Source organism: Aulonocara sp. 'chitande type north' Nkhata Bay, linkage group LG16, assembly GCF_057382095.1.
Source record: "Aulonocara sp. 'chitande type north' Nkhata Bay isolate Kocher_YH1m ecotype deep benthic linkage group LG16, A_spYH_male_GT1.1, whole genome shotgun sequence".
In the NCBI taxonomy this organism is placed as follows: Eukaryota; Metazoa; Chordata; class Actinopteri; order Cichliformes; family Cichlidae; genus Aulonocara; species Aulonocara sp. 'chitande type north' Nkhata Bay.
In genome coordinates, this window is record NC_141359.1 from 14,832,561 (window position 1) to 14,845,168 (window position 12,608).

At 38.4% G+C, this 12,608-nt stretch overlaps 1 protein-coding gene across 1 annotated transcript; it reads right to left on the reverse strand.

Annotated features, from left to right (window-relative positions):
* Nucleotides 1–4,526: 4,526 nt before the first annotated feature.
* Nucleotides 4,527–12,277, reverse strand: tnfaip6 (tumor necrosis factor, alpha-induced protein 6). Its single transcript, XM_086266317.1, has 6 exons — nt 11,535–12,277; nt 10,122–10,259; nt 9,241–9,402; nt 5,060–5,288; nt 4,843–4,883; nt 4,527–4,752 (listed from the first exon to the last, which is right to left on the reverse strand). The coding sequence occupies exons 1-6, from the start codon at nt 11,632–11,634 to the stop codon at nt 4,652–4,654; spliced, it is 771 nt and encodes a 256-aa protein (XP_086122443.1). The 5' UTR covers nt 11,635–12,277; the 3' UTR covers nt 4,527–4,651.
* Nucleotides 12,278–12,608: the final 331 nt, after the last annotated feature.

Sequence of the window (12,608 nt, forward strand, 5' to 3'; positions counted from 1 at the left end):
CTGCCCCTTTGAACTTATAAGGAGAGCCCCAGAGCTGACAGCGTCAGCTTAAAAGGCTCTGAGAGACAACAGAGCGTACAGTTATTATTGTGAATAGCTGTTTACAGTTGTGACTCGTTTTAAAAGTGGTAGAGAGTGTTCCCAGGGGGAAGAGTGCTGAATGAAGCTGACTTCAACACATATGTAGATGGAAGGAACAGAGGTGATGGGGAGGTGTTGGTATGGTGTTAAGGAGAGATGTGCAGATACTAGTAGATTTTGCATAAAGAATGGACATGGATTTTTTTGAACACATTGCAAGAGGGAGGAGCAGGGAGATGTATAAGACCTGTGTCGACTACTGTGTGCACAAGATGCAATCTGAAAGACATGGGAGGCTGAAAGTTGATATGAGGATGGCATTGGATGGTAGTCTCTAGAATGCCTGTGGAAATCAAGAAGAGAAAACCAGTAAAGGGAAAACAAAGCAATAAATGGTGGAAGTTAAAAAAAGGAAGACTGATGCATAGGGTTCAGGAGCTCTGGGTGGTAGTGACTGTTACAAGATGACTGGGACGTACATCTGACGTGCTTTGATGCTTTGATCCCAACTCTTTCTTGAGTTTGGATCAAGAAAGATCTTTCTTGAAGAGAAAGATCTTTCTTGATCTTTCTCTTCAAGCTATGATTAAATGTTCATTCTTTGCAGATTTAGAGTATGTCTGACATAATAGGTTAGACTGAAATGACTTTTTAATTCTCAGTGTTTGCTAAGTATTATATGTCATTTGTAATATTTGCAAGTGGGCCTCTAGTGGGCCCTTCGGCTGGCTATCATGAGTCCTGCTCACAATCTGCTGCTACAGGTTATAATAATGCTTTTGGTACACCTGGTATATCCCAGACATAGAACCGAGGACAAATATTGTCATTGAACATAAAACTAGTTTAAAACCATTTATGTTACCGTGTGCTGGGGAGCAGTGTCCTGATGACATGTAGGTCAATGAAAAACATTACAATCAAGACTGCGGGTATTATGCAGTCGCTCCATCTCTGCCTCAAGCTAATGTAATCAAGTATGTTCTCTTTGGAATTTAACTTGTCCAAGAGGAATTTTTCTTTTAACAGACGCAATGGTCCACGTATAGTGTGGCCAAAAACAGTCAGTGGGACTGAACCCTAAAGGTTTCTGATTTGTCTCTCTGACAGCGAATAACAGCAGAGGCAGCCCCTCGTCACACTCCCGGTTTGCAGTACACATCATTGTGAGAACGTACTGGTTTCCTGATTTTGTTTTTAGAAGTAGTCCGAGACATTCAACAAAAACATGCTGAAATGGCTCTTCAATAACTGGGATGGGTAAGTAAGTGTAAGTAAGTCACCCTTCTTAAATCTATTCAACTTTACTTAAGTTGGATTTAAAGTGAAGTCTTCCAACTTAAGCTCCATTATGACACCCTCACAGACAAGAAAAAACTGCCAACCAGAAAAGTAGTGGGGAACAAAGGTCAATACAAGCAACTTACCCAACACAATATAAGCAACTTACTCAACATACGACGAAAAGAACAAACAACAAAAAAGAATGGACAAGCCCCCAATTCATGAAACAAATTTACAGAAGCCACAGAACCACTGAATTCTGATGTGGTGTCCCAAAGATTTACACCACCTACCTGGTGTAAAAACAAATGTCTTCGTCTGAGCTTGCAGAATGCTGTATGAAAAAATGGGATTGCAGCTGTAGCACCTCTATCTGGTGTTTGTAAGGCTTTGTTTCTAATTAGCCATCTCCTTTGCCATCGCTGCTGTTTTTGGTGGCACCCAGTAATCGTGATCAGGCCCTGCTTTTTCCATCTCTGCCTCAGAGTCGACATTCAGTTCCATTGAAGTGATCGCTGCTCCCAAACATTCACTGTGGGTATTTTGTAGTCATCCCATGAAAACAGTGAGTGATAGAGCTCCCTTTTTCAGTTTCCTCAGTCATCCAGCAGTCACAACAAAGACTCCTCACTGAAGTGCCTGCTACGTACGCAGATATTTTTTGTGGTACTAAAGTTGTCCTTGTGGATGTTGATTAGCCACTGTGTTCTAACAACAGTATCAACAGGAAATTAATGAACGCTAATCTCCAAATTATAGACAGAGGAATTTGCCACGCCTCCTTCTATTCATGTCAAGTTACCACGTTTAAGGGTTTTCATGTTTATTTCCTCTTCATCAAGTTTTTCATGTTTAGGATGCTTCATGTTTTCTTTTAAGTTTTCCCAGTTTAGGTTTTGTTTAGCTTTGCATTGTTTCACCCTTTTATTTTGTGCTGTTCTATCAGCCTCAATAAACGGCGCGTTTTTTGTCAATATCAAGTTTAGTTTTGCGTGACTGCAATTTGGTCCTCTTCCACTCCTCACACAGTCAGCTTCGCAGCCAGACTGTGACAACAACTTTTTTTTTTAACTTGCTGAAATGCCAGTTGCCTTCCTCTAACCCTAAATCTGCTCATCCTTACATGTTTCTATAAGCAGTGCAGTAATGCTTAAACTGGAAATAGCCAACAGGAACTACTCAGGCACGCACTCGCATTCCAGAGTGTGATGCCATATTGTCCACAGAATGCACGAGGAGTTCATTATATCCAGAAAAGCCAGAACCTTCAAAGAAGGAGAATAATAAAAAATGACCATAATAATAAATCAAATAATAAGTCTGACAAATAATTGTAGTGCACCTCAATGCAATTGCATTGGCACAATGAATTTAAAAAAAATAGAAGTGTTACACACACAGCTTGAAAGCAAGACAGCTGCTGCAGATAAATAAGTGGTGTGAGAGGAAAAGCTCTGTACAGCAGTTTGATATTTTAAGCTCTGTGGGAATGTGTGAGTCCGTTATCAGTCCTTTACATTACTGTTATTATTTTGCCTTAGTTAACTGTTGTCACTGAAAGCATATTTCTCTTGGCTCTTACTGGAAACTGGAGCATGGCTCCATTTCACGGGCATCTCCATCTCAGTGACTGTATAAAAGTGTCCATCTCCTGTAATCAATGACTTCAGCTTGTCAAGCCGAGAGGATAACAGCTCGCAGCTTTTTCCTTGTTTGAGCATGTGCATTGTAAATCAGTGTCTAACAGGAAAACGTTGGGAGATTAGCAGGCTAGGAAAGCTAAAGCTGGCTCTGTTTTCACTGTTCTGAGATCAGTTACAAACCACATTTTGTGTGGAACAAAACTAGCATTAGCAAATAGACAGTTTTTTCCTTCCTGACCAATTTGGAGTGCAGTGTGAAACTCTTAATAAGTCCTTTAGCACATTATCAAGGAAAAACGTGATAGTTTTAGCCTTTTAGTTTTGATAATTTATGTGCATTTTGCCAATAATACACCCATATGGAAAAGAAATAGTAAAAACTTATGAAAGACTGACATAAGATGAGGCCTACTTCATATAGTGAATCATATAAGACTTATATGATTTACTCATGAAAGTGGCCACTTTCTCATTACATTTTTATATATTGTTTTAGTAAGTATCCAAAAACATACAAGTTTCATTGATATGATTTTTCAAGGGATCTTGTATCTGTTTTTACTCTTGTATGCTTTTCATACAAGTTTCACACAAGACAGATACAAACTTTGTAAGATTTATATATATCTTTTCCATATGTGCAGTTTTAAGTGTAGCGTTTTATTGCTTATTCTTTTATGTTCTTTTTTTTTTTAAGGAATGGTTCTAAAAAATACATTGACAGCTAATAATAAAAATGTTTTGCTAATATGGTAGATATTTATTTAACTATCCATGCATCCATCTTCTTCTGCTTATCCGGGGTGGGTTGCTGTATTTAAGTATACAGACAAAAAAAACAAAAAAACAAAACAGACAGCACAAAACATTATACTTTAAGGTAGTTCTTATATAGAGCTTTTTTATTCTTCCTGAGCACTCAAAGCACTTTATCTGTGCTTATTGGGTCTCGCCCAAGCATGCAGTCTGGAGTAGCCAAGGTTTTAAACCAGCAACCTTCTGCTCTACCACCTGAGTTACAGTCACCCTATGTAACAGCCAGTGTTGTTTTTGTTTTTTGAATAAAATTTTATGCCTGAAACTAAACTTGGAATGAATACAGAACCCATTAGTGGTTAGAACAGATGAAGAATGCTGCAAATGTAATATTTTAGCATTGTTGATTGAGTGGGTTAATGTTCCCATGTCCTGCTGGGCCCCCAATTTGGGCTCCTCAGTCGGGACAGTGGGGGCTGTTGACATGGGTCCTGGGTCTGCTTTCCTCACCTTGCGGTCTCAATCACCTCTTCACTGCAACAGCTAAATTCTGTTTGGTTGTGTACCTGTCTCAGTTTTGTCTTTTAGGTGCTGTTTGTTTATTGTGTGTTTGACACAGATCTGTTTGGTCTATCAACGACTTTTGTCTTTCTCTCTCTCTCTTTTTGTCCCTTTACTTTTTCAATTCCTCCTTCTTGTCTTTATGTTATTATCTTCTCCTGTCTTTCACCAGCTCTGACAAAAAAAAAGAATGTATCCTTATTTTTCTCAAATAATTATTCCTTTAATCAGCTACAGAGAATTTTTAATCAAGTACATAAGGTAACATCATAAATACAGCAACAGGATTATATCAGTGTATTAAACCATCAGTCAAAGGAGGGGCTTTATTTATGTGGGAGAGATGCATTAAAAGCAATATACTGTAACTGGAAGCCCCCAGCTGTAACCGAAGCATCAGAGAGGAACTTCAGTGTCATCACGTTCCCTGGAAAACATCACAAACAAATGTTTTGTATTGCTTTAAATCCAAATGTTTCTTTGTGTTCTTTTGATGTGAAAATGTGAGGGCTCTCACCTGTGCTGATTATATCATCTGGCAAATAATCACCACAGAACCTGGAAATAGATTTTATAAAGTCAGACACTTTCTTGCATTGTTTTTCTTGTAATTAAAAGATTTGGCATTTGAGGCTGTGAAAATGTTACCTTGGGTTCTTAAAACATTTAACTGACATTTTTCCTAAATTCGGACATCTTCTGTGCTAAATAACTACCCAGCTAGTTTTTCTCACCTCCCAGCAAAGCCCGATACGTCATCGTAGCTGTCGTAAACCTCCAAGTAATCTGCCAGACACTCTGTATCATCCTCTACATCAAACTCCATGAAGTGGAGGCGGATCTTCTGGCCCAGGCGGACTCGGATGTGCCAGTAGCAGATCTGTTCATCTTCATACTCCTCAGGGAACCCAGGAGACTGGATGATCTTCTGCTGCTCTGTCAGGACCCCGCCACACTCCTTGGCTATAAGAAGTGACATGAGTGGATCAAGGTTTTCAGAAAATATAATATGAGAATATATTTATATAAAGGAAATAAAATTCAGCTATTACTCTAAATTTTTTATTTCTGTTTAATCAGTCTGAGAACCAGCAGCTATAAACACCCCCAACCTTCACCATAATAGATTACTGTCTTTTTTTTTTTTTTTTTTGCATGAACCTTTAGAGTGCTAGCTGACTATAACTGGGACTAAACTATTAAACCCTCCATGTTTGCTAGTTACAAAGTTACACTTTGCTTTCTAAAGTAATGCATAACATTAAACACATTATATTTTTCAGCATGCAGTATTTAGTACATGTATGTGTACATGTACTTAATTCAGTAATTACATTACAGTCACAAATGTCCTTACTCGCATCACAATGGTTCTTCAGTTATCTTAACCCTGGGTGGACTGAAATAAAATTCAAACAAATCAGCCTTTTTCTTCCTGCACTTTGGCTACAATCAAATGATTTCAGTTCATTTTCAGTAGAAGGAAAATAGTGGAGTAGTCTACAACTGTTGTGTAGGTAAGAAGCGATGTGTAATACTTTATTATACTCATTACTTTTTTGAGAATTTACTCAAACATGGTTACAGTTAGTTTAATACTTTAAGTCAACATCTGTGAAAGCTCACCGAGCTCAGCTGAATGTTCCACTGGTAAAAACTGTTCTTTGGTGGTATTCTTGTGCTGGGCACTACAGAACATAACCTCAATATAGCAATTCTGTATCACTTTAATAGCAAGGCAAGCATCTGTTATCGTAGGGTACACCAGCACTGAAGAAGGCTGGTAGGAGCTCTTGCAGTACATTGATATATGGTGGCTTTTGAAATTAAAATCAATGTTCGCTGCATATTTCCCTTCTATACTTTATTTTACACCTGTAAAAAGCAGCACATGACTATTCTAGAATATACTCATGCAATATATGATTTTACCTACTTTAAAAAAACGGATTTGACTTTACAAAAAGGTAACTGGGTAATATAACCCAATGGGGAGGAAGAATGTAGTGTCAACAATTTATTCTTTTAATCTGTTGCTGGGACTGTGCCTCAGCATATGAAACATTTAAGTTTGGGATGTCCCTTTCATGTGAGCTCTGAATAAATTCAAAACAGAGAAAAGGAATCCTGTTGTTGAGCAAGACAAAAATCAAACACACATGTTGAGACGGTGACAATCACTGCTTTGAGCGACACAAAATTAATGTCTTACAGAATCTTTCGTTTTTTGTTCAGATTTGCAACAGTAAGCTAACATCTATCAAAGGGTACAGTTTAGCCAAAATGTCTGATCCAGACATGGTGAGAGGGATTCCACAGCTGGCTGACCTGGTGATCTAAACTGCCAAATTTTGGGATGAGAGAACTATAACCAGTTTCATAAACTGGTTTAAATGAAATTAATATTTTCTAAAAGAAACATTAAATTCCATCAGTATGTTATTATTCTGCATATTAGTGTGTGTATTGTCATATACATTATATAAGACAACATGTTCTTAGCTAGGAGTAAGAGAGCAAGAGACAGTCCTGCAACAGTTTGTTTTCTACTAAAGTGCCACTTAAGTGTTGCTTCTTTCTAAGGTTGTCTCAATTCCAATTCTTCATTACGTATTTAGTGGTGACTTGAACAAAATTTAACCAAGGATACAAATTTTGATGTGTGTGTATATACACACACATACACAGGCATCATGACCACCAAGAGGTGAAATGAATGACGCTAATTATCCCTTGATCGTGACACCTGTAAGTAGGTGAGATATATTATGGAGCAACTGAACATTTCCTCAAATATGGAGGTTGATCAAGCCTTGAAAGCAGCTAATTCCTACAGTTTTCCTACGTTTCTGGGTTAGTTACAACCCCTTTGCCTGCATAAAAGCAGTGTTAGAACACACTATGGTACCAAACCCTTGTATCAGTTGAACAGTACTCCACTGCAGAAAGTAGTGTGTTGCTACAAAAATGGCAAGAAAAAAGGCAATTAACAATGGAAAAGAGGCAGGCCATCATGACACTTAAAAAGGTCTTTTCTATAGAGAAATTTCAAAGAAAGTCAAGGTGTCAGTGAGTACAGTTTCCTTCACCATCAAAAGGCACTCAGAAACAAACTGTGACAGGAAGAGGTCTGACAGACCCAAAGACACCACTGAATCAGAGGACAAGTTTCTGAGAGTTAACAGCTTACATGATTGGCGGGCTCACAGGACAACAGCTTCAAGCACAGCTTAATAGTGGTCGTAGTAAGCAAGTCTCAGTTTCAGCTGTGAAGAGAAGACTTTGAGCTGCAGGTTTGACAGGACGAGTTGCAGCAAGAAAGCCATTACTAAGACGTAAGGCAAAGAGGCTTGCCCGGGCCATGAAACACCATCATTGGACTACTGCAGACTGGAAGAAGGTATTATGGACTGATGGATCAAAATTTGAAATCTTCATTTCATCATGCAGGATCTCTGTACCCCGTGAAGTAGGCGAAAGGATGGTTCCACAGTGTGCGGCGTCAACTGTCGAACATGGAGGAGGAACTGTGATGGTCTGGGACTGTTTTGCTGGATTGAGGGTCGGTGAACTTACAGATTGAGAGAAAGACTCAACCAAAACGGCTACTACAGCATTCTGCATTGGCATGCTCTCTGATATGCGTTTAGTTGGTCAGGGGTTCATCCTACAGCAAGATAATGACCCAAAACATAAGTCCAAGCCAGAACTACCTCAGGAAAAAAGAACAAGAGGGTAAGCTTGAAAACATGCTTAAACAAACAGTCACCGCAGTCTCCAGACTTAAACCTCATCGAGCTGGTTTGGGATTAACTGGACAGAAGGGTGAAAGCAAAGCAACCTACAAGTGCCACATTTATGGGAACTTCTGTTAGAGATACCGGAAAAACTTTATGAAGAATATTTGATGTCTATTGTAGAAAGAATGCCACGGGTGTGTTCAGCTGTTACATCTGCCAAAGGTGGCTACTTTGATGAGTCAAAAGTTTTAGTGTGCAAATTTATTTGGTTTTTTGGGTTTTTCCGATTGCTTATTTGTACTATCCTTTTATTTCAGAGTACAATGAGACATTAAACTGGAGAGAAACTAAACTTTCAATAGAAAATGATGCAGCATTATTCAGGGTCAACATTGAGCTGTTAGAGCTCATAAGCCAGAATGTGTTTTAGTTATCTGTTATTCATCAGCTCCACTGGCATCCACCAGGTTTATTCATTTTCTGACCATGACTGAAATTATGGTTGTGAGTCAAGACAAAAAATGGTCCCACTATGGTCTCATCTGCACTAGTTGCCTTTATGGTCCTCCATGGTTGACACAAAACTGTGCTAAATCTGAGGCACCTCAAGATGACAGCAGTAAAGATAAACAGTGGTAAAGCTGTAAAGGTTTTAATCTGTACTGACTCACTAAATAAACAATATGCAGAGCACTGACCAGACTCTATCCATGAATGTGCAGCTGTGTTTTTAAGCACCAAGTATTGTGCTGTAGTGATACAAATCCTGTTCCATGTTTTGAGGTTACTGGAACATGGTGCAAGTTTTACCAGTATCCAAATGGATGAGTTTAAGTAAAATTATAAACTGTGCAGTTGTTATGAAGGTTAAAATTAGCTATTGATGATAAAACTGGTTTTGGTTAAAGGCTGTAAAAATGTTTATTTCTACTGTAAACTTTTTCTATTTTAACATAGGAGTCTGTCTCACTTCTGGAGCCAACCTCAAGTGATCTCCAGAGGAATTGTTTTTGGCACATTTGTATCTTTTTGGCAGCTCTGCTGCTGCTTCATAACCTGGTGATAATTCTATGCGGGACTGAGAGCCACCCTTTCCAATTATACATAGTCATTTGATTAATGAATGATGTTAAAATATTAAACAGTGCACAACAGAAAGGGAACGTCATACTCACAGTTTGGGTTGTAGCAGTAAACATCCCATTTCTCACTTTTGTTCAGCCTGTATCCGTAGTCAATTATGCCAACCTTCCCAAAACCACAGTTGGATCCGGATTTAACGATTGGGTAGCCAACGCGTCCTTTGTCAAACCATCCAGCAGCGCAGACATGAAAGCCTGAACATGAGAAGAAATATGTTTTTTTCCCCAACTATCCCCCATGAGCTGTTGATAATACTGACACAAAGAAACTACTGTATGCTACAAAGTATGAGAAGTCTTTTAACTCTGCTAAGAACCAGAGAACAGCTGGTCAAAACCTGTTGGGGACCAAGATTTGGCTGTTTTTCCTATGTGTGCACACACAGAGGAATTTAAGTTAGAGTCACAATCAGCAGCCCCCCCAGAGCAGGCCAGATAAAACATGGCCTCCTGGGTAGACTCCTGTGGAGAAACTCAGCTGTAATAGCTGACAGTAAGGCTGATTGTAAGGCCAGAGGCAGAGTCCATTTCTGTGCTGTGGGAACAGTGACACTACCCACCAAAGAAGTTGCTAACAGACTTTTACAATATACAGGGAGTGTTTAAAATTAGGCGAGATGGGAGATGGGATTAAGGCAACAGGCACCCATAGAAACACTCATGGAAAGAATTGTTTCACTCACTTCTTCCTTTTGACCTTTACCATGTCAGCACATGCACCACTTTTCCTACAAGTTAAAAGCATTCCAGGCGGTTAAGATGTTACATCAGGATGTTTGATGGACTACACATTAAGGAAGCGCCTGCATGTGTTTTGAGTGAATCACTTCTGATGAATTACAGTCCACACACACTTTCTTTCTCTGGAAGGAACTCCGTGTGTGTGTTGTGTTTGCGGATGAACTGCTGCAGACCTATTTGACGAGCTGCCTCCAGTTGTTCGTAAGTGGCCAGCGTCCCTCCCTCATACTTGCAGACAGCCTTGGCCTCTTTATACGTCAACTGGTATCTTCCTTTGCGTGATTCCCGGTGGTAAACTCCAGCTGCTTGTTCTGTCAAAGACAGAGAACAGAAAAGGAAGTCTAAGCCTTGGGATTCTCTGCATACAGAGATAAAGACTAGGTCATCTACATAGCATAGTCATTTTGTGCCTGAGGCATGTTTAAAAGGACCCAGTGGTTACAGCCAATTTGGACACCATGTTTTTATTGTGAGAGAGAATGAAAAAGACTGTGTGATTCTTTCTCTCTTTCTTTTTCAAATTGGAAATTGGAAGGCCACCAACAATTTCGTCCTATCAACAGGGAGTCTTCTGCTGATCCTGTGCTTTTACGCATGCTTGACTGCAAAACTTGGCAGAAAACATTCTAAATTAGCCAACAGTTGATATTTTGATCTTTTTAATGAATGTAATGTTTTGTGCATATATTTATCAGTATGTTCTGTAACAATGACTGACTTAAAAGTTCATATAAACATGTAACCAAGTAACAAATATTGTATGAATTCTTTTTCTTCAGTCTTGCTTCTGTATGAAGGACTGAAACTGCCTAAATCAAAACTAAGTAAAGTTGGAAACATAGGAAATAAATGAGTATATAAATGAATAGAATTTTATGATTTTATTTTATGAAGATATACAGACAATAAATGGCATACAAATTCATCATTCATTTATCTATCATTTATTATATTGAATCTATTTAATGTATTTAAATTTTTTTAATTCATTAATCTATATTTTCTTTCCAAACAAATGTTCAGGTACACACACACACACACACACACACACACACACACATATATATATATATGTATGTATATTAAAACAGCAGTTTGTTTGATTAGCATTATTGCAGACTCCTCAAAACTCCTCAGTAACATTATTAATGTCACAATAATGGAAAGCAATCACATTCCCAGATTAACAGAAACAGTATTGAACTTTCTTGTGATCTGGACATTTTGGAAAGCCCAGAGATGAAGTCATTTCCTCCTGTTTACTGGCCTCCTGCAGCACTCCTGCCAGGTCATAAACGTGCAGTTTGGCACAAGGGAAGCAGCTGGACTACTGTATAGCCTATTAATCCTCCTGACAACAAGCCTTTATGTGAAAATAACCTCTGCTGTGGATTAACACAGGAGAAAACTTTCTAATAATCACAGGTAGCTGGAGGTTGAACTAGTTTTTATGAATAACCAAAAACTGACTTCGCAGCTCTAAGGGGATGCAGTTATTCTTATCTGAACTGGATAACAGTTTCTGAAAAAACATTTCAATGTTTCTAGCTACCACAGCACGAAAAAAAGGAATCTTTTGGTCTTACCTAGCCAAATTGAATTATGAAAAATTCCGTTACTGTAGCTCCATGCCTCCACCTCCTTTAGCACAAACCCGAGTAACCAAAGAAGAGCCAAGACACGCATCCTGCAGCCCTCAGTGCACAGCTGTTCTCTCCAGATGTTTCCAGTAGTTCTCTCCTATGCCCCTCTGCTGCTTCTGGCTTTATATACCAAACGCTGACTGCTGGTGCCTCCCAGGAGAGGTGGGAGGTATCAAGTAGTCTGGTGTGAGATAATTAACTGCAGCCAGTGACTACTTTTACAGTATCCAGCACAAATAAGGATAAATGCTGGAGTTAGTACTGTTTGTCTGTTCACTACAACAGACGTTTGTGTTGTCAGAAAAAGACCTTCTTAAAAATAAAGCAAGTCAATTCAGAGGTTTTGTAAAGGGTTAGACTTTGTGGAAATGTGTTTAACAACAGAGGAGCGTGTAAAGTTATATTTACACACTGCATAATAAAAAGTCAGAGAGCACTTGAACCATCTTACCTTTGATTTTTGATGTGGGTTGATTATTTTGGTTTGCAGTCACCTTTGTTATATCATTTTGTTCTAAACAAGTTTGTGTGTCAGTAAGGACTGTTTACATGAATTTTTAATCCACAAAGACCAGATTTGTGTTCCTTTTATTTTTTGAGCAGTATATTTAATGATTTAAACAAAACAGTTGTTGAGTTTTAAAAGTCATTTATAAATAAAATACTGTACATTACTGTATATAAGAATTCATTATGAGAAAGACTTACACTGCCTTAGAAAACATGTAGGAGTCATTCAAACTGATAACACTTTTAACATTGTTGCTTTAATTTTTATTAATGTGGCTGTCATGCTCCATTATACTGTATATTTCTCTGTGAGTGTCATCAGCATTAGCTAGGTGTTTGTATTCTCATTGAACAGTGAACTAAATAGCTAATTATAAAGTTTTAAATTATAAAGATGAGAGTTTCGTGAAAAGTTGTGTGCTGTGTTTTTAGATTTTAGCCCAACTCTCACGTACAGGATCAATTCCAACACTTAGTGCCAAAAACTAGAGTTCCTCTAATGACCGC

What these genes read in the sequence shown, in the direction of transcription:
- tnfaip6 (XM_086266317.1), bottom strand. Translation starts at nt 11,634, where the DNA reads ATGCGTGTCTTGGCTCTTCTTTGGTTACTCGGGTTTGTGCTAAAGGAG. An exon ending in TCATAATTCAATTTGGCTAG is followed by an intron (nt 10,260 to 11,534) that starts GTAAGACCAAAA and finishes TGTCTTTGACAG; the next exon opens with AACAAGCAGCTGGAGTTTAC. An exon ending in AGATGATATAATCAGCACAG is followed by an intron (nt 4,753 to 4,842) that starts GTGAGAGCCCTC and finishes GATGTTTTCCAG; the next exon opens with GGAACGTGATGACACTGAAG.